Source organism: Aspergillus aculeatus (assembly GCF_001890905.1).
Source record: "Aspergillus aculeatus ATCC 16872 unplaced genomic scaffold ASPACscaffold_11, whole genome shotgun sequence".
Lineage (NCBI taxonomy): Eukaryota > Fungi > Ascomycota > Eurotiomycetes > Eurotiales > Aspergillaceae > Aspergillus > Aspergillus aculeatus.
Genome location: NW_017962986.1, coordinates 1242167 through 1267189, shown reverse-complemented (window position 1 = coordinate 1267189; position 25023 = coordinate 1242167). Strand labels below are relative to the sequence as shown.

Sequence of the window (25023 nt, the reverse complement as noted above, 5' to 3'; positions counted from 1 at the left end):
AACTGGCCCTCGGCTCGGGCCGATATTATATCCGATCTCGAATTAATCACCAAGACCAAATTTATCGAACTACGAGAAATCGAAGATTATCCGAATATTTAAATAATCTTAACTTGTGGTTTGTTGATCCTGTCTATGGTTGACACCTACGTCTTCTCATCGATTAGCTATAAAAGTATTTGAATTAATGGATATTGCTTTTTTCTGGTGTCGAGAATCGCCTCCTATCTTAAGTGTTTAATTCACAATATAATGAATAAAGAGGATCGACCCCCGGGTATGTTTCTGTGTTCCGACGCTAACACCATGGCACGTGACTCTGGCTCTGGTAGTAGATAAGGTAGAATTCCCGCCTTTTTTAGTGTACTACAGAGCTGGCTATGACTGGCTAAGCCAAGTAAGGATTATCCTTACCTTCCAGCTATGCCAGCTTAGTAACAAATTCGACGCTAGTATCGACCGACAATGGCTGCATTCCCCTCGCAAACTGTTCTTCTCCCGGAGTTTCGCTTTTATCTAATATACAGCAGCTGATCTTTTAAATTATTTAAGATGCCACGTCCCTTCGGAAAGCGTTTCAGTTATCTATTCCATCGGCGGAAAGAGAGCGAGAAACCGATCATCAAATCAAGGCAGAACGAAATCTAAGAATATTCTATTAATAATAATGTCTATCCTGTCCCTCGCAAGCCTGCAGATCAGGCTATTCAGTCAACGCAAACTTTGCAGCCGCGAGACTTGTGGCAAGCTGTTTATAACCAGCTTAATAAAAGCCAGCAAAATATTCTCTCAACCACGGAGATTTCAATCACGCCGGGTGAGGGGAAAAAACATCTTAAGGATCTAATCGATCGGGTTATCACAACAACCGAAGAAGGATATGAAAAGTATTATTAAATAGCTGATAAAACATTCCGGAAGACTTTACAGAAAATTTTCGATGCAGTACTGTTATCTAAAGATATTATAGATGCAGTGGCTGCACTCGACCCGACGCAGCATGCAGCTAGTATATAGAATATTGTCTTGTTTAGTCTGATAGTATGTATACGACCGGGCATATTCAAAGTCGCTGCTGAAATTTTGATTAATTGGTATGCTAGTTGGCGAAAAAATACTCCCAGTCCCGCGATTTCCTATTCGAATTATCGGAGTACCTGGCAGATGTTCTGACATACAGCGCCTCTATCGAGCAGAATTTCTACGAGAAAACAAAGAGTAATTCTGATAATTATCTTATAGAAGATGCATTGATCAGACTCTATAAAGCTATTTTATATTATATGGTTCAGATACGCAAATCCCAGGAAGCAAGTATCGGAGAAAGAGTATTTAATACAGTGACCGATAGTCTTCAGCAACCACTCATCGTATTCAAGACTTCGGTTGAGAATGAAAGGGCTAAGTTGGATAAATGGATTGGATTAATTGAATATCTTAACCGTATAAAAGAGGCAGAGAATATTCTATGTAAGATTGATGAACTAGCCGATTACTTAAAGAGACTTTTTGAATATTCTGGCTTTAAGAGCTTACTATTAGCGGAAGAAGCATTTTTCGACTCTTATACTTATTAGTATGAGGATTACTGTCTTCTAGATATAAGAACAGATCTTCTTAACTGCATTTCGTTGTGGGCTCAGTTGCAAGATTAACTTATTTTCTGGCTAAATGGCATGGCGGGGACTGGTAAATCCACTATTATACGGACTGTTGCTTAATTCTTTCAAAAGTAAGGGCTTTTAGGTGCTAGTTTTTTTTTAAGCGAGGCGAAGCCGACCGTGGTAACGCAAAATGCTTTATGTCGACTCTCGCACGTTAACTAATCATCAAGCACCGGCAACTAGGTCTTGATGTTTTTAATGCAATTGAGAGTGATTCGAATATTGTGTTTAAATCTTTTGATATACAGTTTAAGAAGCTCTTTTATCAGCCACTTCAAAAGCTGTCTATTAGCCAATCTACAACAATTGTAATTGTTATTGATGCTTTAGACGAGTGTGACGGAGATAAGGACCAACAGCTTATTCTTAACTGCTTGTTTAAGATGTAAGAAATCAAATCTGTGTATCTTCGAGTGTTCCTAACCAGCCGACCTGAACTCCCTGTTCGCAATGGCTTTGACAAAAATAAGAATCACTATAATTTGATCCTCCAAGAGCTTCCCAAGTCTGTGATTGAACATGATATTCGTCTTTTCTTTGAAAGTAAGCTTCGGGCCATACAAAAAGAGCGCTCACTGTCACCCGACTGGTCCGAAAGTGTGAAAATTGAAAAGCTGGTAGTAATGGCTATTCCTCTATTTATCTTCGCAGCTACGATTTGCTGCTTTGTCGGAGAGAGAAAATGGCGTTCAGAACAATAGTTTGAAAAGATTCTCGACAGTGCGAGTGTATCTTCAGAAGACGAAATAGCGCGAACATACACGCCTATTCTAAGCCAGCTTCTTGCTGAAGCTAATAAAGAAGAGACACATCAGCTAAAGAATAAGTTCCAATATATAATTGGAACAATTATTCTTCTAGCTTTACTATTGTTTCTTGATGCTCTCTCCCTGCTCATTAAGTTTCTACTTAATAATATCAATAATCGCTTGGACGGATTCCACTCTGTTCTCAGTATATTAGTAGATTTTGAAGCACCAGTCCGGATTTTATACTTGTTATTTCGAGACTACCTCCTGGATAAAAAGTGCCCGTTTTATATTCCTGAGTAAGATATATACAGTAGAATCGCTTTATATTGTCTCCGGCTTATGAAAACCCGGCTCAAAGAGAATATATACGAGCTGTAAAGTTACGGAATACGGTAAGAGGATATTAAAACCGAGATTATTAAAGAATATCTTACTGCTGATATACAATATGCCTGTCGCTACTGGATTTATTATATTAAACAGAGCGAAGGTCGTATTATAAACTGTAATGTTCTTTCTTTTCTTCAGGACTACTTTCTTTACTGGATGGAGGTACTAGCTCTGATGGGAGGAATTTCGGAAGCAGTAGGATTAATAGATGTATTAAAGTTAACAGTATGTATAAGGTTATAATTTGCTGCTTAGAAGACTGGCTAAATATTATCTAAACGCAATCTGGCTCTGAGTTATCTGATTTTTTATATGATGCGGAAAGGTTTATTCGTTAAAATAACTACATGGCAGCAATTGCTCCACTACAGATCTACCGTACTGGTCTTATATTTGCACTGAGTAAAAGTATTATCAAGCAGATATTCGTCAGCAAAGTTAAAGATCAACTGGCAGTTAGAATAGCAGTGGAAGATTCTTGGAGCTTAAATCTCCAGATATTTGAAGGGCATTCCAGCACAGTCAGATCGGTGGCCTTCTCACCGGACGGCGGCATGCTGGCGTCGGCCTCAAACGATAAGACCATCAAGCTCTGGGACACGGCTACAGGCGTTGAGCAGCGCACGCTGACCGGCCACTCCAACTCGGTCACCTCGGTGGTCTTCTCACCGGACGGCCGCACGCTGGCGTCGGTCTCAGGGGATTAGACTATTAAGCTCTGGGATACGGCCACGGGCGTCGAGCAGCGCACGCTGACCGGCCACGTCGGCACGGTCGAATCGGTGGTAAACCAATCCAGTACCAGTTATTCTATATCTGTCGCGGATTCTTGGGTCTCTCTACGAGGTGAAAGGGCCCTGTGGCTTCCTACTGACTATTGTTTTTTTGTATGTTTTGCTATTAAGGACACTATGCTTGTCCTTGGGTTACATAGTGGGCGCGTTCCAATTATAAGGTTTGATTTTTTATAGGAGTATATCTTTGTACTCCACTCCACTCCCTTATTTTCTACTCTCTTTATAAAAAAAGGGCATGGGATATGCAACGCCTTTATACTACTGCTTAGTACAACCGTCCCGTGATTTTTAAGAACAGTTTGCCATTCTTACTAGACTAGAACTTTCTATAAATTACCGTATATAGTATATGTTATCATAGTACACCGTAACTCCACGGAATATTATTGTTCCATCCGGCTTCCATGTTAGGTCCAGCGTGGTTTTATTTTGGGGTTGCTGAAACAATCAAAGAGTGTAGATAGTGACATCCGTATCCGGAAGCCCTGTAAGCCGGCAATAATTCTCGGTAATACCCGAGGGCTTAGTACAGATCGTCAGATCCACGATTGCTTCTCTGCTTCTCTGAGTGACGAACCCTATCAACCGCCTGTGGGTATGACTTGTAAAAGCGGGGCGATCATCGGCACCGTCTGGCAAATGGCAACAGCGCAGGAGAGATGCCCCGGGCGCCCTGCCTTAAGTTCGAGCCCTGCAGAACAAACCCACCAGCTTCCACGCACTTGGTATCATTTCTCGTGAACGTATGGATCAGATCCAGCCTTTGTTTAGTTTTTGTTGAGAAGAAATACCTTAGGATTGACCCAAGTGTCTACATTGCAGTTTATTACTCTCGGCTGTTTTGGCTCTCTCACTCAGAAAGCTGCTACTTCAGCCCACAAGAAAGCCCCACTTATCTCTGATATGGATATATCTGTTCGTCATTGTGGCTGACACAGCTGAACAGGACATACTGATCATTCATACTATTCAGTATCCACACAATCAGCTCAGTCTCGGAGTAGAGGACTTATCCCCGTATTCAGCCTTTTCTTTTCAGTACAAAAGCCCTCCTCGCTTTCTTTCTCAAATACTCCTTTTTCAACTTGACGCCTTATAACTAAGTTCTCTTGTACAAATCCCGCTACAACAAAACGTTCTTTTTGTTATATAACTTTTTTTATAAAAACAAATTCCCAACAAATTTCACGATGTACGCCTTGGAAAGGGGACGCGGTACGAGAAAATCCCACTCTTTTTTTTTGAAGAGAATGGGCCGAAACACAGAATGTAGCTAACATTTTATACTTCAACCATACAGATATCGAAGAGTCAGGCTGGTTGTGCTCTGCGAAGGAATACCTGTCTGGATGGTCTATAGCCTAGAATTAAGAGGGCGATATGATTTTTATAAAGACTGAAGGCTATCGGGTGATATATCTGGAGCAGAATTGCGCCCCCGGCGGCGCTTATTTTAAGAAAAGCGATATTGAGGTCGAGTCCCGCGACTCCGACGCCCGCTTTATAGTGCTTTAGACTACTGGCAACTGCGACCGAAACCAAATGGTGGAATACGCGCGCTGCTGGGGCGGGTACGAGGTCACCGAGAGCGAGAAGAAATGGTATCTGAATGAGATAAATAAACATTCCTAGCTAGACTACTATCTTAAATCCAGCAGAAGGTAATCAGCGCTTTTATCTATAGACAACAATCTAATATATCTTTTTCTAGAAAAATATCTTTCTACTTCAATATTCTTAAACCTTTAGAATTCCAGAGTTTGAGATAATGAAGAGGATATATTAATAATAATAAAAGAGCCGTTATCTTTTTTAAAGCTTGTGCTGGCGGGGCTTATAATATATTAATTATCTATTACAGTCAGTATTTATTTACTACTTCAGTATGTTATTGCAGATATCAAGCTCAAGAGCCTTTTACATTGTATTTACAATTAGCTGATAGCTGAAGTTAAGGAGTATATTATGGACAGTTTGATGAAGTTCTTCAGGGGTAGGCTCAGGAACGATTCCTTGATTTTTTGGTGGAGTGGTTCAACCAATGGTTGAAGGTGTAACTAACTGAGTTCTTAATATATACAAATATGGTTGCCTGGAATCGCTTTGTATCACGTGGCAGGATTACTAATTATTGATATATAGTTAGTTATGTTTTCAGCAATACTTATATCTATTTATTCCATTTCTTAGAATTCCCCCACAACAGCCTAAGTATAAAATATCGAGACAATGATTTCTAAACTCTATGTTCTGTAGTCAGGCTATATCTAGCACTATCTCATCATTATGTATAATTATCTCTGACGCAAGATGCTCTCTAATGCTTTCATACTATAGACAGAGTAGCCGCTGTCTGTCAGAATATCTTATCTAGTTTTTAGAATAAGCGACTACCAACTTCATTCTTAACCCTTAGAGGAGATTTTTTATCTTACACATATATCTTACTTCTTACAGAATAATTGAAGTTCAATAAATCTTGTTTACTCCGTGCTGCACTCTATCCAGGACTATCGGTATAAAAGTTGCTGTTCTTCTACAATCATATAGAAAACTATCAACTATTGGACGTATCTTTATTCTGATATTTAGCTACTGCAATGATAGTGAAGAAGAATTACTCCAGAGTTCCGAGTCTATATCATTTTCAGAATGGTCGAAAGATTATAATTAATAAAAGAATAGAATAGAGTCGCTAATTAGAGATATAGAGAAACTTCTTAGTTCTTCTAACTTAGCCCAGCTAGAGTTGATATTCCTATAGATAGGGATAGGCCAAGTTCAGCCTATATGATCTGGTAGAATCCCCCCCGTCATTTTCAGCTTATTTAGTGCTAGCTGATTGGGACCACGGCTATCAATAATGGAAAGGTTGTGTCAACAGCAACCTTTATATCTTAAAGTCGGCGAGTAGATGTAGCGTAGGTAGGGAGAAGAAAAGGGGCCGTCGTCGAAGACTATCTTGAAATCTTAAGTAGCTTTATAAGCTCATATACTCGTGCCGATATAATATATATACTGAGTTAAACATGTCTATTATAAGTCTGCTGTGCTAGCAGTAATAGTACTGGATTTCACCATCTAAGGACTGGTTCACCGTCGGAGACTGATTTACCGCCTGGGACGAATCTACTGCCAGAGTCGAATTCACCGTCTTATGGACGCCCCTCTTAAGGCAGTAAGAATGAGACTCGCTGCTTAATAACGTGTCTTTCGTACAAGCGGTACAATTTTTATGATAAATACTGTACCGTACTAGTTTTTTCTTACGCCACACAGTGGCTCAACTAATATCCTTATATGGGGCTTCTAGATAACAGATGGGATTGTATTAGAGATAGATAATACAGAACAGTACAGTGTTTGTTAATTAGTTGACCGGTCCTCACGAACAATAAACAATTTCTATAGCGCACAGCAGGCGCGTATAAAAGTTCATCGAATGCTAGGATCTATGCTAATGTTATATATAGCTAAAACCGAACCGAACTCTGAAAAGGGTTTAGCTCGGTAAGTACTTCTACTGTAGTATAATCAAAGATCAAACCATAGGCCGAATTTTAGTTGATGCTGACAATACCTTTTATTATAAGAGACGATAACTTAAGATATACTGAGGTTAAACTTGACTTTTACTTAAGTTTAGGAAATTTCTTAGCTCGTAGGCGGTAATACGAAGTCTTTCCAGGACCGGAAGACACCTCTTTTTCAACCACATCTCTCATTCTTTTTTACCTGAGGGGTCAGATTTAAATAATGCTTAAATAAGGAATTTCCTGTAGACTCAGCAGGCTTTAATAATATATAAAAATCAGGCTCGACGTTTCACCAAGGCCTCTAGATCTTATAGTAGAGTGGCTAACGGCCAGGTCAGGTCAGGTTAATTGGAATTTTTATACCTGACCGCCAGGTTATGGCCAGGTTAAGGAAATTTTTATACCTGACCGCGGTATAGCTAAAAAAGGGACGGTTAACCGTCTTAACCGTTCTTGGCGCCAAGACCTGCCCGCTATACCTATTTGGGCTCTAGCACGGTTAAGGTATATCCAGGTTAAGCGGTTATTAACCTGACCATCTTAACCGTTGTCTAAAAGTATATAGAAACAAGCTTTTTAAATCAGAAAAAAATAACTAAGAGAAGTATTAGTATCTTCTTTATCTCTATCTTAAAGAATTAATCAGAGAATCCTGATGGTGTTGACAAAATTCAGCTTTTTATAAAATTATGGTTCTTACAGCGAGAAACGCATGTAAAGATATATAATTACAGCTCGGTTTAAGCCGTACACCTCAATCACAATATACAATATCAGAAAAACTGTATATTTACCAATAATTAGACCACTAAGAATAAATATACTGTTTTTATTCTACTACTCCTCTTCTTACTTCAGCTTAGATAGTCTATTATATCCTTATTTCCATCTAAAAGAGCTGAATTATCTGTATAATGGGTTGAACTTGAAGAGAAACCCGCGCAACACTACCTACATGGTCTTTCTCGGCAACCGTACTTCCCAACAACCACCTTATCAAATACCAGGTACTGTGAGGGCAGTCCACCATTTTTACCCTTTTGACCCAGTTGACCTCTTTTACCCTTTTTACCCAGTTGACTTTTTGACCTGTTTGACCTTTTTGACTCTAAGCACCCCAGAGACCTGCTATTAATTATGCTGACCTTGCTTTGTTTGTTTAGTTTGACCGACTCCCCCGCGTAATGATAACACACATCCCGAAGCCTTCCTGCACTTTCCCCCTCTTTCCTTCCTCTCTCCATGCTTAAAATTCTTGTATCTTAGCACCAAATGGATTAGTTTTTAATCATTTGAACAGCTCTTACAGATACTGCATCTTTTATAGAGGGTTCTATATAAGCCTTTTTCAGGCCTTTTCTATAAATATCAGAGCGACCTGACCAACCTAACCAATCTGACCGACTGAAATGAATAAGATGCGGCAGGCGCCTTAGCTGTGTTTAAAATATGATAGATCACATTTACGCGAAAGCGCGTCTTAAAGCAAAACAAACTGCCTTTGCAGAATTTTCTACTTTTTCCTTTCTGTATCTATTATTTGCAGAGTAGTCTTAGAACCATAAGTCAATTACAGTCATCTGGCTTATTTTCAGAGGATACTATCAAGCCCTCTTCTTCTATTTCTCAGATATTTACAAACCACAATAATGCTCAAACTGAGATAAGCTTCTCAAGCCAGATCTTTTCTCCTCCCCCAAATCTCCAGATTACGCGCGTTGCAAAGAATCGGAAGATTGTTCTATATCCAACTTGCAAAGAAAAGTGCTCTACTTTCCAGGATTGGTGGCAGGAGACAACCTTTTCTAAAGCCCGTACGCAAGCTCGAAAACCACTATTTCACTTCGGTCGGGAGAAGGCATCAACAACCTGGGACAGCTTTCAAGAAAGGTGCATTATTCCCCGATAGAACCCCTTACATCTACTGTGTTGCCTGTCTTCATATCCTGCAACACCCGGGAATTGAAAACTCAGAAACTAGTTCTATAAGCTACCATCTTCGCAAGGGTTGTAAGAAGAAAACACCATTAGTAGTATCTAAGCGAACAATCAGTCAGATGCTGAGTGAAGGGCCATTACAGGTATTTATTTGTTCTTTTAATATAAATCTTTTCTAATTGTTATTTTCTCTAGGCCTCTACAGCCTACAATAAACAGAACTTTCAGGATCAAGTCCTATGCTTTATAATTGCCTGTCGCCTACCATTCCGAACTGTCGAGCATATTCAATTCAAACAGATGATTAATCTTGCAGCTTTATCTCCCTGCCGAAAACCAAGTCCTCCCAATCGAGCGCAGATTAAAGAATGTCTCTTGGAGTTGTCAAAAGATATACACACACAGCTGTTATCAAAGTTCTTAGATACTGGACGGATGTCGATTGCAGTAGACTGCTGGACCAGTCCTAATCAGAAAGCATTTCTTGCTTTGACTGGATATTTTTTAACAGAAGATATGGATTACCATGAAGTTCTACTGGGCTTCCGACCGGTATCTGGATCTCATACTGGTGAGAATCTAGCTACAATTGTTCTATTAGTCTTGCACAAACACAACCTGTCCTATCGGTTGTTAGGTATAACAACTGATAATGCTAGTAACAATGGTTCAATGTTTAGTACAATCTCATCTGAACTCCGGACTCAGCTCAGCCAAAGCACCCAGCTTCATAATGCTTTACTCAACCCCGACCTTACAACAATTATTCAAAGCCAGCATCACATACCCTGTCTTGCTCATGTAATTCAGCTTGTGGTTAATACTCTTCTGCGGAAACTTCAGATTGAGGCCTCAAACAGTACTGTCGAATATATATGGGAGAATTGTGATGGAAGTCTTGAAGCCTCTTCTGGTATTTCAAGAACTCTTAAAAAGATATATCCTAGGAACCATCTGTAAAAGACTAATACAGAGAGCCCCTACCATAGTAGAGACTATCTGAATTAGTCTTTTACAGACGGGTCCTAAAGGTCTTCTTTTAATAATAGCTAATAATACTAATTCTTAATTATAGATTCGGAAGATTGCACGATTTGTAAATGCAAGCCCTCAACGCCGTGAAAAGTTCCAGCTTACTCAACGACTCGAATCAGGCTCGGTCTACTACCTTCTTCTTGACTGCAAAACTTGCTGGAACTCAACCTATCTTATGATTCGCCGGGCACTTAATCTTCGTCAAGCAATCAACAGTTTTATTCAGCACTGTGATTATGGTAACATTAATCATCTTTGCCCTACTACAATTGAGTGGAAACAGATGGAGTATCTTCTTAAGCTTCTATACCCTTTTTTTCTTTTCACATCGTGTCTATCTGAGAACAGTGGGCCTACTGTTCACAAGATCTATGATATCTACAACAATCTTTTCGATCATCTGGATCACTCAATCAACCGTCTGGTAAGAAAGCGGGCACCCTGGAAGAAGGAGATCCTTGGAGGCTTGCAGGATGCACATCGAAAGCTCTGAAAATACTACCATCGTACCTACCAGGCAGAAGGCTATATCTATGCAATTGCAACTATTCTGGACCCGATGTCAAAGCTTGAGAAGTTCAAAAAGGATGCCTGGCTGGATGATGATACTGACTGGTATCTTGAGTACCGAACTGTTTTTAAGAAGGTGTTCTATTTCTATTGCAGTCAGAATCCGGCTATTAATACACCATCAACTATCTCCGGGTCACTGTCAGGCCTGGATAAAGCCTTTTACAACATCTCTAAACGCCGGAGACTCTCACCGGCAGCCGAGACATTTAAAGAACTCAAGGCATATCTAGATATCGAAGGTATGTAGCTTATCAAAATACCTTTGATTAAACTGACACTGTTCTAGGTACTACAGGGCATACTGATATTCTTACTTACTGGAAGTCCCGCCGTAATCAGTTTCCTATCCTCTATCAGATGGCTAGAGATTTCCTCTCAGTTGCCACCAACGGTGTCAGTGTTGAACGTCTACTCAATAGTTCTCGAGATATCTGCCACTATCGCCGGAGCCGTCTCCATCCTGATACAATTAAAGCAGTAATGCTTCAGATATATACTGATCGTTTTACTATCAGTAAGAAGTACCAGGATATTCTTAATAATCTCAATCCGGATTCAATCATCTTCACACCTAAGAAGCAAGAGGAGGATGAGGTGATTACTACCTTCTATATCAGTGAAAATAAGGATATAGATGATCTCGAAGATGATCCAAAAGATGGATCATTATTAGAAACAGGGGAGCTAGCTTTACCTGAGTCTTCGAATATTACACGTACTCAGATAGAGATAGAGACCCGGCCTTCTCGATTTCTTCGCCACCATAATCATCGTCCTGGACAGTATAAAGAGTAGTATAATCTTATCAGTTTATTTAATATCAGATTTCATATTTCTTATACTGGATTCTGTAAATGCCTTTTTCAAAGCGCAGTATACCCCTCGGGACCACAGGGGAAGAGGTCGAGCAGGTCGAACAGGTCGAACAGGTCGAATAGGTCAAATAGGTCAAATAGGTTAAATAGGTCAAATAGGTCAAATAGATCAAACAGGTTAAACAGGTCAAATAGGTCAAACAGGTCGAGCAGATAAGCTAAATCTAGATAACATTACCATACTGTAATTAAAAGTATATTACACTTTGTATATTATCTGTATAAGAGGGATATATATATTACCAATTAACCTGCGGTTATTAACCTACCCGCTATACCTGACCTTCCTGACCGGCAGGTATAAACGGTTAAAGTGATGGTTGTACCTTAACCTGACCGTAACCGTACGGTTAAAATTTTTTTGTACCTTAACCTGACCGCCAGGTTATGGCCAGGTTAAGGTTAAGGTATAACGGTCAGGTTAATCCACTCTATCTTATAGTAAAAAAGCTAAATGTAGGTTCTTTATGCATCTGATCGGATTCTCTTATACACCGATCTTCAATAGATTTAAATTCTAAAAGCGTAAGTAACTCCGCTGAAGAGATGATGTTTGCCGGAGTATTAATCAGCAGTTTAATTATTGAAACTGGTAACTAGATATTAGTATTATTATTGTTGCGGGACGGAAGGATCGTGTTGATCAAAACGTGCCTTAGAACAAGAAGAAATAGCTGGAAGGCTATTTCATCTGTTCGTACAGAATTCTTTTATGTGTGCTAGGCTAGCGCTAGTTCGGTACGTAGCGTGCAAGGCCTTAGGTACTAACTGGTGCCTCAGGCCGAGCTTTATACTAGGGCCTTGGTCCCATAACACAAATAAACAAGTTTTAATATTTTTAATACAGTCAAATATTATAAGATCTAAAAAGATAGTAGATAAAAGATGTATAGATCTTAAATAGTTGTAGAATATTATTGACCTGTAAGCGAAGCCTCTTGAATAACTTTGATTAGAATTTGAATTAATACTATTGGTGTTTGAGAATATGTCGATATTAGAAAGATAAGATTAAACATAAAATAATTATTAAAATAAGCTTAATATTTTTTAAGAATTAGAAAAATAACGGGCACGCCGGCAAGACGAAAGTGAAATATATGATATTAATAGTACACATTTTGTTTAGATTATATAACTAAATTATATAAATTTAAATAAGGACTCAAAGTAATGGTTAGCTTCTCTAGTATTTATTCCCGGAGTAATCTGAAATAGCTTAAAGATTGCTCAGGACACATACTTCTATGCTCCCCCCATACTCCGGGCCGCTCAGTGATTAAAAAGCGGCACCAAGTTCGACCTAAAGCGGAAAGGGAAACTCGCTGGATTTCTGCGGCAATCCAGTTCGTTAGTTGAAAAATATCTTCAACTTTTGTGTTTGGATCACTGTTAGGATCACATAAGAACTAGTAGGGCGTGCTGGGATCATCACGTGGAACACGGAGAAGAACCCTGGCAAGCCCGTTGGTCACGTAGGAGTACTCGAGCCCTTCTTGAATCATAACATGATACTCCTGGACAAGGGCAGAGCAGACAAGTCGCTCTGCATTGTACCTCAGCCTCGCTTCCTGGTTTGTCGGTATTTTGTTTGATCTGACCATATCCTTCCATAACTCCATTGGTCGGAGCCCCATACGAAGGGTGGCGACAGAAAGTTTGTGAGGCGGTTTATACTCGACAGAGGTGAGGAGAGTGGCAGTTTTGCCGTCGATATGATGAATACAGAATTGATTAGGTCTTGGGTGGTGGACACTCGACACTTGGCTTGCATCCGCTTCAAGAGCCTCGTTCTCGTTTAAGAAATTCGTATGACTGCTAAACTGGATTCCGTCGCCGAGGCCGAACTCGTCGCGAGCAGCGGGTAACTTGCACAACTCGGTAATTATGTCGTGGACATACTCTTCCACGGCAAATCGCTCATAGGTCTTGAGTTCTTGCTCGCTGCTTATAGACTTCCGACAAAGTCGTCGGCCTAGTCCTTCTAGCTCATGCAAAGATGAGAACAAATGAGGCGCTCCCCCAGGTGTCAATTGAAGGTAGCTGTAGGCGGACCTGTAAAGCTCTGACTGTAGTGCTGAGCAGTCGGCCCAATGTTCCAATCGTTTTGGGCAATATTTCCCCGTGGAAACGGGTATTCAAATATAGCTTATAAAAAGTATTCTTTTATAATGCCTGAAGACAACGAGAGCTACCTAAGGTTCCCAAGTCACTAAGGAAGGTGGTGCGACAGAAACGAGATCGGCAGAAGAAAAGCCTTATATATAAGGCGTATGAATACAGCAAGCTGTGCGACGCCGATATTTGCCTCAGCATTCGCATTCGAGAATCAGGTCAAGTGACCACATTCCAGTCTGATTCAACAGGATTTTAGTCGGGATTCTCATCTCATTTGGTAGGTAATTTCTTGCGTGGTCGCTTTCCGTCTTACAAATACCAACTAGGAAACATATTATCCACGGCCGGTACAGAGGACAGACAAGGATTTTGACAAAACCCCTGCTGGTGAAAATGCAGATAAGAAAGACGCAGTCAAAACTCGAGAAGACAAGGCGATGACGAAAGCATATATTAACGAATTGTCTGTGTTCGACAAGCACAGTGCTAGATGACAGCCGACAGCCCTCTTGAGCAATGAATTGAGTATAGCCGAACTGTCTGCCAGTTGTGCTCGATCGATGTTGATCGTGATCTTCTCATTCTCTCTTAGCATAAATAGCAAGTTTTAGGAGACCTGGGAATAAAGCCTTGACATTTGGATTTGTAGTAGTGCAGCTAATATAGCTAGATCTTGTCTATTAAGGCCTGGTCAAAAAACCAAAGTGTCAAGACATTCCCGCTGCATCTCGGCAGTGAGTCGCACTTTCACTTGGTAAGCAAGTCCTGCTGTATGAGTCGGCTAAGGACAAATCTAATGATTTGGTGTCCAACAAAAAGGTGCCCAGGGGGTACTGTAATCTGAGTGTCCTAACGAGACACTGACGGCGATCATCTTACTGAAGAACTAAGACCTTACCTACTTTCCATCTCGGAAGCGAATACTAAATTTCAAGGAGAAAAATAGAAAAGAGAAGAAGACTGAATATCTGATGCTACTACTGTTTTTTTCCTTTCTCCTATTTTCCAGATGTTTTCTCCCCCTCACTGCTGCAGCTCTTTACTTTGTCTCAAATATGGCATGTTCTGGCTCCAATCTTCCATTTAACATGTCACAGTCGTCACAGGATAACTGGTCGGATCCCCCGACAAGCGGAGATGGCCCTCCCAAGTGCCTCCATGGGTCATGGTACAGCAGCCGCGCACGGCGCCCATGGTACTGAGAGTGGTAGCACACTTTTCCGTCGCAGAACGAATCGTTTTTAGCTCTGCAGTCGTGTCGCAGTTGCTGCCGGTGGTGGAGGCTTTGTAGGCATAACCCTCGGTGTGGCTGCCATCCGAATCGACGCCGTAGGTGATGGTGCAGGAGTTGGCATCGGACTTGGATTTGATCACCCCAGCGATGTACTCGTAGATCGTGATCGCGGAAGCGGCGGTGATAATGACTTCGGAAGTGACCTTGGCCACTGTGTACGCGGCGGCCGTGGTGGTGATGCCGGTGCGCTTAGTAAGATCCTCAATGGTGGTTATATTGTCGTAGAGATACGCGTAGTCGGCATTCACCACATCCATCGAAACCGTCAGGTTCATCCCGGGGCTGCTGTCGGAGGATTCGATATACGAGGTTACAGTGGTGTTGTTTGCAAGACTCGAGCCCACAAGGCCAAGTGCGAGCACACGAGGAAGTACCGTGCTTGGGGAGACCATTCTCCGGTGCGGAAGCGGACGAGGAGAGCAAAGAGGTCACCGAGAATCAAGCAATACCACGCCCACTGCATATCCTTTCCGTGACAAAAGAGGTTTAAGGAAACGAGGGATGTACTTGGGAAGGGAAGTTTGAGGAGGTATACTGAGATGTAGCTCATAGTCCAGGGTAGCGGAAGATGCTTCTATTTATAGTGCAATCTGTTAGGCCGACTTCCTTTTGCAGTTTTTCCTTTTCTTGCTCTCTGCTACTATGGATCTTAAATGGTGTATCCCAACCAAAAAGCTACTCCATTTGTCTGGCCAGCGCCTAATGATTCATCCGGAACCCAAGTGCTGGTTAACTTACGATTTATAATCACATAATGACTAGCCGGGGTAGAGCGATATGGCAAGAGCAGCAAGCGCCACGGTTTGTCGGACAAAGGAGAAGTGCAACAGCTGCAGTGCTATCTTTCGCTAAGTTGCTAGTAGCTCGCGTCGTCAAATCACGTTGTTTCTCGGAAGAGCCCGTGCATCCGTGTCAATCTCGACCCACATTAGGCAACAGCGAAACAAGCTCTAGAAGTTAACCCTTACTTAGGAAGCTTTTACTAACTTGGCTTCTTCAAGGCTACGTACCAGGTGTAAACGTGCGCGCTTGATCTTGCTTCTGTTTTTTCTTGGGTCGCTCCTCCTAGACTTTGCTATAGGTTTACTTTAGAGCTCACTTGCCCAGGCAACTGCTTCTTAAACCAATTGTTTCTATAGTGAGCGACAGAACTGCTGATACCAATCGAGTAGGAACATGAGCTACTAAGATTAATGGATACGAGTGTTTCATTTCTGGCTGGTGATTGAGGGTGAGTAAGGCAATCGACGGTGATCGCGGGTAAGTATAAAATTGAAGTGGGTCCCTACCTTCCGGTCTGTCCCTACTCTTTGATCTATCCCTACTCTTTGGTCTGCGTCTACTCTTTGGTCTGCGCCTACTCTTTAGTCTGCATCTACTCTTTGGTCTGCGCCTACTCTTTAGTCCATCCCTACTCTCCTGTCTATTCCAACCTTCCAGTCCGTTCCTACTCTCCAGTTCGTTCCTACTTTCCTGTCTGTCCCTACTCTCCAGTCTGTTCCTAATCTCCAGTCTGTTTCTACTATTCAGTTTATCCCTACTTCTAAGTCTGTACCACCTCTGCAACTCATCAGATAAGGGTAAAATAAAAGTCATTACATCAACGTAGAAGCTATAATAACAATTAGCAATTTGGTTGCTGCGGGCGCCCGCTCTATTACTCAGTCTTAATAATCAAAATATACAATATCTTACTAGATAGAAACATACCAGAACAAGTATAGACGAATCTTGAGTCCTTAAGTAAAGAAAACAATCTAGAGAATAAACAATTCCTTAACCAGCTGAAAGCTGCCATGGAAAAGCTACAATAGCACTAATTAAAACTGTCTTTCCCCGCCCGTACTACCTCCAGAGGTGCTAGACTAGCATTGGTACTTTAAATGCTTGGGCAAGCAAAATGTATCTGAGAGCTCTGAAGGGAAATGGAAGTACAATATATATCTCGTCTTCAGATTAATGTCCGTATCACATCAGTATCGAGACGCCTTCGAAGTCTGGTGCGACAGAGCTGATTTCGGATCGCAGCGTGGCTTTTATGTAGATATACCAATGACTGTGTGGGGACACCAGCCCAATGTTGGAATGATAACAGTATACGTCCGTATTCTTTGTCTTGAAATAATACCTGACTGGTCTGTATTTCTGCTGTATGTAGGTATCAAGCCACATCATGGCGCAGTATCGACATCACGTTACCAAAGCATTCCCCCTGATCAACACAAAGGACGTTTGTCGCTCTGTCTTCGTATGTGGTCGCAATGGAGAGCCCCTCTTGGACTTTCCGATTTTTATTGATTGTCCGCCAAGCGATAAAGAAATTAGTACATGCAAATTTGATCCCCTGAAAGTCTAGATCTTGCGAGTGTCCAAAGAGGGGCTTTTCTAGCTGATACATCGGACACCTCCAGAACTATTAAGAATCTTGTAGATAGTCAACTACATATCTTCGCTGTGCTTCAGTGTTTGCTTGGACGTTACAAGCATTTACCAATAATCAATAGTAACGGTAAGATAGTATATCACGAATCCAACTTATCGGCCACCTGCATAATTCGCTCACTACCAACGGATACGACCAGCACCCGCGTATTTCGGGCACTTGTAAGCTAAGTATCGCTCAAACGAGCACCGAAACAATTTTAAGTTATCCGAATTCGCTTGCCATCAAAGCTCATATTGGCAATAGACATCAAACTATTAGTGCTATCTGCCGGGGACTGGTTTGACATTTGATTCGCAGTACTATATATAAAAAATCTTCGATCTTAAGAAAAGGTATGAGATTAAAGAGTTAGATACAGTGCTATTACGTACAGAGCCTCCGGCAAAGTGGTAGAGTGGTTCTTGCAGGCTTATATATAAATATATTAGAGGGAAATTGTCTCAGCTATTGAATGTCAGTCCTTAAATAGATATATTTCTTCTATCTATGAAGAATACAACTAAATGTGACGATGCTCGACCGGGTCTGAAATTGCCCACCCGAATTCTGTGAAACTCAACAAGGATCATGCATTTCTTTGTTTGCTACGACAAACATGATGACAAGCACATCTCCCAAAAGTATTTTTTAGATTTCTGATTTTTTTTACCGGGTTGTGCTCCGCAATAGTCCGTCGTCGCCTATTAAAGTATCTTAATGTTCTTTGGTCTTCTTTTAACTTTTCTTTAACTTTTCTTTGACTTTTCTTTAACTTTTATTTGACTTTTTTTTTTAAATTTCTGACTTCTCTTTGACTTGCCGTCGACTTTATTTTGACTTTTATTTAATATTGCTATATGTTTATTGCCAAAGCCCCCAGTTTCCTGCCTACTTCCGACGGCCAAACTATAGTCCTATTACTATGGGACTTATACCATATGAATTTTGTGAGAACCTAGCTCGACAGCAAACTAGTTTTAGCCACGACGAACAAATTAAATATACAGAATTTATCTCTCAGATATATTACAGGTATTATCTATCCGGATGCTATTATATACAGGTGTCGGCACAGCTAGTCCAATCTACTTAGGCTTTTCAGAGGATGCATGGGCCAGCCTTATTCTTCTACCATACAGCTACAAAACTACTGAACTGGATTCCTACCGAAATCGAGCGACTTTTCTTTTCTACTTTAGATTAAACTTTAGTACTGACTTTCTGCTTATTGAGCAGCCCAGAATAAGTTATACTTAAGATCCTCCGCGCTTGAAACTCTGGAATAGTACCAAATCCTCATAGTAATAGTGAAAGATCCTAACATTGACTGCTTTCGATAGACACAAAAGTTTCAGATCATTAAAAAACCGGTGCTTGTTTCCAAGATCTACCATAGTGACCGGTTGCCAAGATTGTCATCTGACGAGATTGAGTTCTATTAAGGAGGCCGGTTATTTATATCTGAAGATTTCTGCTTTGGTCGATCAATAACTTCGTTCAAAGACAGATATTCAGTACACTGCGTTATAGGAGAGAAGTGTCGGATTATCATTAATAGAGCGAAGAATATGAAGGTCCAGAGGTACTGCGTGGACTATTGGCCAACCCCGCATGTTGATAGGATGGTGGGGTAGAAGAAGGCAGGCTTATTATAAGATTAAATAGGATCGACAACCTAGGGCGGCACACGGGATGGCGTCTAAATATACATTTAGTAGAAGTAGATGTGTGTTACGAGATCAGTGTAAGAATATTATGAACTTACTGTGTAGGGGTATTATCTTTATTATACGTCAGGGCGACTGATCGGCTAGCAACAAGATCCAAATCCGCTGTGGAAAAAATTTCTTCTATTTTTAATATCTTATATTCTAATAAACTGTAAGCTCCAGGTTGCAATTATGCCTAAGAGTCTAGAACGATACCCTGGTTAAAAAAGAATATGCTGGATAAAAGATAGCCAAAAACGCAAAGAGAAATCTATGTATATGCGATGAAAAACCTTCATTTGAACAAAACGCCTCATCGACAGAGTCCAAAACAGTATGAACGAGGCTGGGAAGAGAGTTTGAGGGAAGGAGGGGAATCTATTACAGAGCCCTCACTCTGCCTTCTTAGAAGCCTTGGTTCGAAGCTTCATTATGACAAACACCAAGAAATATCTACTGAGGGCGAAAATCACGCAAATTCCAGCATCTTGCCAGCTGTAGTAGTAGTAGTGAATTCCGAGGGTCTTCAGGTAATCACTCCCACGGGTATATTGATACACTTGGCATTGGGAGGTCGCCTGGGGATTAATCAGATTAATAGCAGAGTTCGTGGTTATATAATCGGCCAGGTAGTTTTTATATGTTCCGTTGGGTGGATTGAAGTAAGCATACTCCCCCGAAGCACAATTCACCTCCGTGTTCTAAATACCGAAAGTAAGCATATCTCCAAAAATATAAATAAACAGATTAAGATAGTAGAATCAGTACTTTCAGAATATATTTAACTCTGATTGCGGTACAAACGCGCCACAGAATAATATTAGGCAATTGACAATAAGGAGATTGACCAGAGCTGCAAACGTCGCGTTTGGCGTGTAGGCCGCCACAAATTGCCCAATATTAGTATAGATAAACTCATAGATTAATATAATAAAGAAGATTGCTCCAACCTTCTTAGACATATGCGGTAACTTTGTCTGGTAGTATCAACAGACAAAATATAAGACAGCACAGAGGCAAAAATAAAGAAATTCGGAAATAATAAGACCTGTAACAAAGGCTTTTTATAAATACATCTTTGACTTCTTTTCACGGGTGTCATAGATATTGCGATGTTGAATAAACAGGGGCTGAAGTTGATTAATAACTCCCGGTGTAATAAATATAAAATTGAAAATAGTAAACATCTTCAATTAAAGATCCTGAATATTATGTTTAAGATGCTAAAATAAAAAGCTGTTGAGTAACGCAGATATAATATACAGCTCCAATTTGTTGTTTACATATTTCGTGTTTCGTAACAGAGCCACATTCATCCGTTGTATAACTAATTTTATTTAAGTCTAAAAAGATATTATAAACTCTCTACCATTGTCGACTGATTCTAATAATTTAGCCGCAGCATCGGCAACAATCTGATCAAGCTCTGCTATTACAGCAGCATTTTTAGGAGAATCCAGCCAAATCTGGTGCTAATCCTTATTCTTAACGGTTTCAAAACCACCTGTAACCACGTCGATCATATGTTCAGCGGGATTACTAGTTAATAAATATGGTGCTCCGTACCGTACAAAATAGTCCTTAACTGTACAGATATTATTACCAATATCGCCAAAGTAAACTATTTTGCCTCCACAGGCAAGTAGAAGGAGTATATCGAACTGAGCAAATAGTTGAGTAGATGGCTGGTAAATAATTACAAGAATAGCCTGGCCGGTATCAGCAAGCTTGTGTAGGAATCTAACTGTATTATAGACAGATTGACCATCGAGACCAGATGTTGGCTTATTAATAAAGATTAGGATACTAGGCTTAGAAATAAGTTCAACATTAATAGTAACGCTTTTATGTTGTTCAACACTGAGTCCTTCACTAACAGTTCCAATCAGAATATTAGCAAGGTCGTGGAGTTTCAAAAGATTAATAATTATATCGACATAGGTTAATTTCTCTTTTTTCGGGATATGGTCAGGCTGTCGAAGAAGTGCCGAAAATACTAATACTTCTCACACTGTAGCAAAAGGCTTATAGATATTAAGCTGTTTACAGTAACCTGCTATTCTTTAGAAAAAAACAGAGAGTTCACGGCCATCAACCAAGACAGTTTCTTAAATAGTGCCTTCGGTTTTTTTTTGCGCCAGAATATCAAGTAATGTTGTTTTTCCTACACCGGATGATCCCATCAAAGTACTAAGCATTCCAGGCTTGACCCATCCGTAGATATTGTCCAGAAGTACACGGTCCCCGGAAGGGGTCTTCACAGTATAAATCAAGTTTTTTTATGTAAAAACAGAAGTATTCTGTATAAGACTGGTCGCGTTCTGATCATCATTTGCAGCAATCGAACGAGTCTTAGGCGATTTTATATTGTCTGGCGATTGGGTTTCCTCGTCTTTGTGTTTTTGGAAGTGCTTTATTTTTTCTCAGAGTATAAGAAGTGAGCTGCTGCCGGCTCCACCGGCCTGCTATATATATATTATAATAATCGCAGCTCTAATAAAAAAGATCCACCATCCACAAACAACTCCGAAATTACGCTAAAGTTGAGAGTACTTCTAGTGAAGAGCAGCGAGATAGTTATTATCTGTAACATAAATAGCGCCCCTTTCTGCTTTTTATATACCAGCGCAAGACTGGTACTGGGGATTATTATAACCATTTCTCTCTGGGATCAGATTCGAACCGACACAAGCCATTGTCGTATTATGAAATTCGTTCGTGATGGCTGCTTAAAAAGAGTAGGACATTGGGTTGGCGTAGTGTAACTCAATAAACCAGTTTTTCATCTGGGGGTGCTAGACCGTCCGGCTTTCCATTACCCTGACTATAGGCTGTGGCGCCTCAAAGACTGGCCCTGCACTGTGTGCTGTTGGATTCGAAAAGGATCGCGTTGCCAGCATCAAGTAAACTAGAACTAGTGGTATGGCAAAGAGAGCCTTGTCTTGTTGAGCTTTGAATATATTATCAGATGAATACTTGCTGAGGCCCACCACTCTTCAAGGCTAACCACGAAAATAGGAGCATCACCGAATCGTAGCCCCTCGAGATTGTCGGCTTGTGTGATAACTAAAGCAGATATGTAGCTTGTCCCACCATGCCTTGCGTTCACGAATGACTGAATCAATCGAGATCAAAGACTAGTCTCGTTAGGATTAATGACAGCCTGTTTGATCTTTCTTTTCGCTTTGCTGTATTTCCCAGAAAGTCCTCGGTTCCAGCTCTCCCATTGCTCTATCTCTTCTTTATAACGCTCGAGCTGAATTTCTTTTCTTTGAGCTTCAGACTCTAGGACTTCCAACCTCGCTTGAAGCTCGTCAATCTGTTCCTCTATTATTTGAGTGTCTGTACTATTTGATGCAAGTCGTCTATACAATTGATGTGACAAATTAATTATAAAGTCACCTCCTTCTGCTATAACTGTCTCCAAATTCTCGACTGAGAGCGTGCTATATCTTAATGCGACAAAGCGGGATAATAGTCTTCGAGCTGGATTCTCTGTAGGTAATCAGAAACTTATGGAACAAATCAGGCCAGAGTGTCCTCCAGGCTATTCACTACTCAGCTGGCGAGCTGAAAGCCCGAGGAATCCCACTGCGACTGCAATGGGTACCGGGTCACTGCGGGAACCCTGGAAACGAGGCGGCCGACCGGCTGGCCAAGGACGCAGTGGGCATAGAAAAGAAGCACCCCTTTAAACATCTTCTTTCACGGGAGAAAGGATACATACGCAGAAAGATCTACTAAGAGTGGGAATAAGAATGGAGGACCTCGAAAAATGGAGGGCAACTGCGCCGCATTGACCGAGGCCTACCATCCAGCAGGTCTCGTTGTCTATATGGCTCGCTTTCTCGGAATTGAGCATATCTGCTTATGCAACTTCGGACAGGCCATTCGTGGCTGGCAACGTATGTCAAACAATATGGTTTCCGGGCAGACGAGCGATGCGAGTGTAGGGCCATCGAAACGGTAGTGTATGTACTTATCGACTGTCCGCGGCTTAGCGCAATACGTCAAACACTGCGGCAGAAGATTGGAGGAGCCTTAAATAATATATCGGATATGTTAGGAGGAGCAGGTCAAGGTAGGGAAGGTAGGCTATAAGATGCCCCGCCGGACAGCAGCGTCCTCGGGGCGGTTCTGGACTTCGCGGAGGCATCGCAGAGATTTCGAAGTTGTGCGCCACAAGGACGGCAAAACACAACTCCAGGCACTGGCCCACACAGGCCTTGACGAGGCTCCAAGTTCGTCAGGAAAGTAATAGTTCACGTCCAAAGATGTACATAGAGAGTATAGGTAGTGGATTCTGCATGTCGCCTTAGGCGAGGGGCCAGCGTATGAATTATCATCATCATCATCATCATCAAAGAGTTGGTTATTAAAGAGAGCGTGGAATGAGTATTGCTAGTGTAAGGGTGCGTCTGAAAGAGAATATGAGGACCAGTAGAGTTGTTGAGGATCGAAAATCAGCTATTTGGTGTAGGTTACAGGCCTGATCCCTTCGCCTACGTGATCCTTTCGCTTACCGGTTACGTTAAACAATCGTTTCTGTAGGAATGGAGTTACAGACCTTGATTTCCATGATTTAGGAGAGTAACTTTTCTAATTAGAAATAATCTGACCAGAAAGTTAAATCCCCTCCATCGACCCTCGGACAAAAGTTGAGGAATATACTCAAATGATAGATGTGATTTTATCATGAACATGAAGGTCCGGGCAAGATGTCGTGTTAGCTATTAAACCTGCATAAACTACTCTTCTTGATTCCCCTGTTCTTAGCATTCTATTAGTTTAGACAATACGAAGTCTAATCAACATATCTAGAAGCTCATCGGATTCGACGGCCAGATAAGTACCATGAGGATCTCGGCAGGGTTCATAGAATCCACAACGTCCCTGCCGACACACGAAGTGAACACCACGTGAGATTTTTTGCTGCCGTCCAGCTACCTGGCGCTTGCTTGGACTCCCACAGTGGCATGGTGGATTTGTTGGATCATTGCCTCGATTATCAATAAAGCCAAGGAACTTGTTACAGGGGTGGCATTTCCAGTAAAGGCGGCCCGCATTACCGTTGCGGTTCGATTGCCGAGTTTTCCCTTTGCTAGACGGACGATGGCAGAGATAGCAATCAGGAGCTATATTTGGAACGGTGACAAGTTCTGTAACCGTCACGCTTGAGAGATCGAAGGATAGAGTGCGCCATAATAGACTTTAGTATCCACAAGGAAGATCAGTATTGGGTGATCATACCGACATAGGTGCTGATACATTAGCTTGCAAGAATACTTAAGCTGGTGAGCAAGATCAGCGGCAAGGACTGAGATGGAACCTAGGAGCATATAGTGAACCTAAATTTCGATCCAGACCTGATCAAAGACATATGCCAATGATACTATTGTCGGACTGAACAATCATGTGAAAAATGAGCCCTAACCCTGGCCTCGTGGGTCCGGATACCTTTTTAGTCTAGTGTTTGAGAACTTCACATCTCATCGGATGTGAAATATGGAATCAATAGTCCAGATTCGGTATCAAACTTGTGATTTTGAGATTGATTCCGGAACTAATATGTTGTTGAGCTTGGGGTTGTCAAATGATGAATCAATGGCCGGTTGGGATGAAGAAGGGAAGCCAGACTAGAGGATAGAAAAAAGAAGGACAGTAATCTTCTTACTCAGCCAGTAGGCGGAAACCACAGTTTGTATTCAGGCTCAATATTTACTATTCTCCTGATAAGTATATATCAGATATTGCTGATTGCTGTGGCCTTCAATTCATAAAACGCCTAACTCATGCCAGAGTAAGTGCACAAGCTCTAGTCTGTGATCATAGAATGTTCTGCCGTCGACAGATTAACAGGTTGACATCAAATCTATACTGAAGAAAGACGATTCACGTGTTGATAAAAGTGGCTTCT

The 25023-nt window shown here is 41.2% G+C and overlaps 3 protein-coding genes across 3 annotated transcripts; 1 reads left to right on the top strand and 2 right to left on the bottom strand.

Moving 5' to 3' along the window:
- Nucleotides 1–9603: 9603 nt before the first annotated feature.
- On the top strand, nucleotides 9604–11480 carry ASPACDRAFT_62071 (uncharacterized protein; the record flags this gene model as incomplete). The annotated part of the gene is made up of 4 exons (XM_020203751.1): nucleotides 9604–9648; nucleotides 10153–10536; nucleotides 10630–10924; nucleotides 10972–11480. The coding sequence occupies 4 exons, from the start codon at nucleotides 9604–9606 to the stop codon at nucleotides 11478–11480; spliced, it is 1233 nt and encodes a 410-aa protein (XP_020054919.1).
- A 1489-nt stretch (nucleotides 11481–12969) lies between these two features.
- Nucleotides 12970–14011, bottom strand: ASPACDRAFT_62070 (uncharacterized protein; the record flags this gene model as incomplete). The annotated part of the gene is made up of 2 exons (XM_020203750.1): nucleotides 12970–13615; nucleotides 13992–14011. The coding sequence occupies 2 exons, from the start codon at nucleotides 14009–14011 to the stop codon at nucleotides 12970–12972; spliced, it is 666 nt and encodes a 221-aa protein (XP_020054918.1).
- Nucleotides 14012–14636: 625 nt separating this feature from the next.
- Nucleotides 14637–15512, bottom strand: ASPACDRAFT_122439 (uncharacterized protein). The gene has a single exon (XM_020196540.1). The coding sequence runs from the start codon at nucleotides 15362–15364 to the stop codon at nucleotides 14762–14764; it is 603 nt and encodes a 200-aa protein (XP_020054917.1). The 5' UTR covers nucleotides 15365–15512; the 3' UTR covers nucleotides 14637–14761.
- Nucleotides 15513–25023: the final 9511 nt, after the last annotated feature.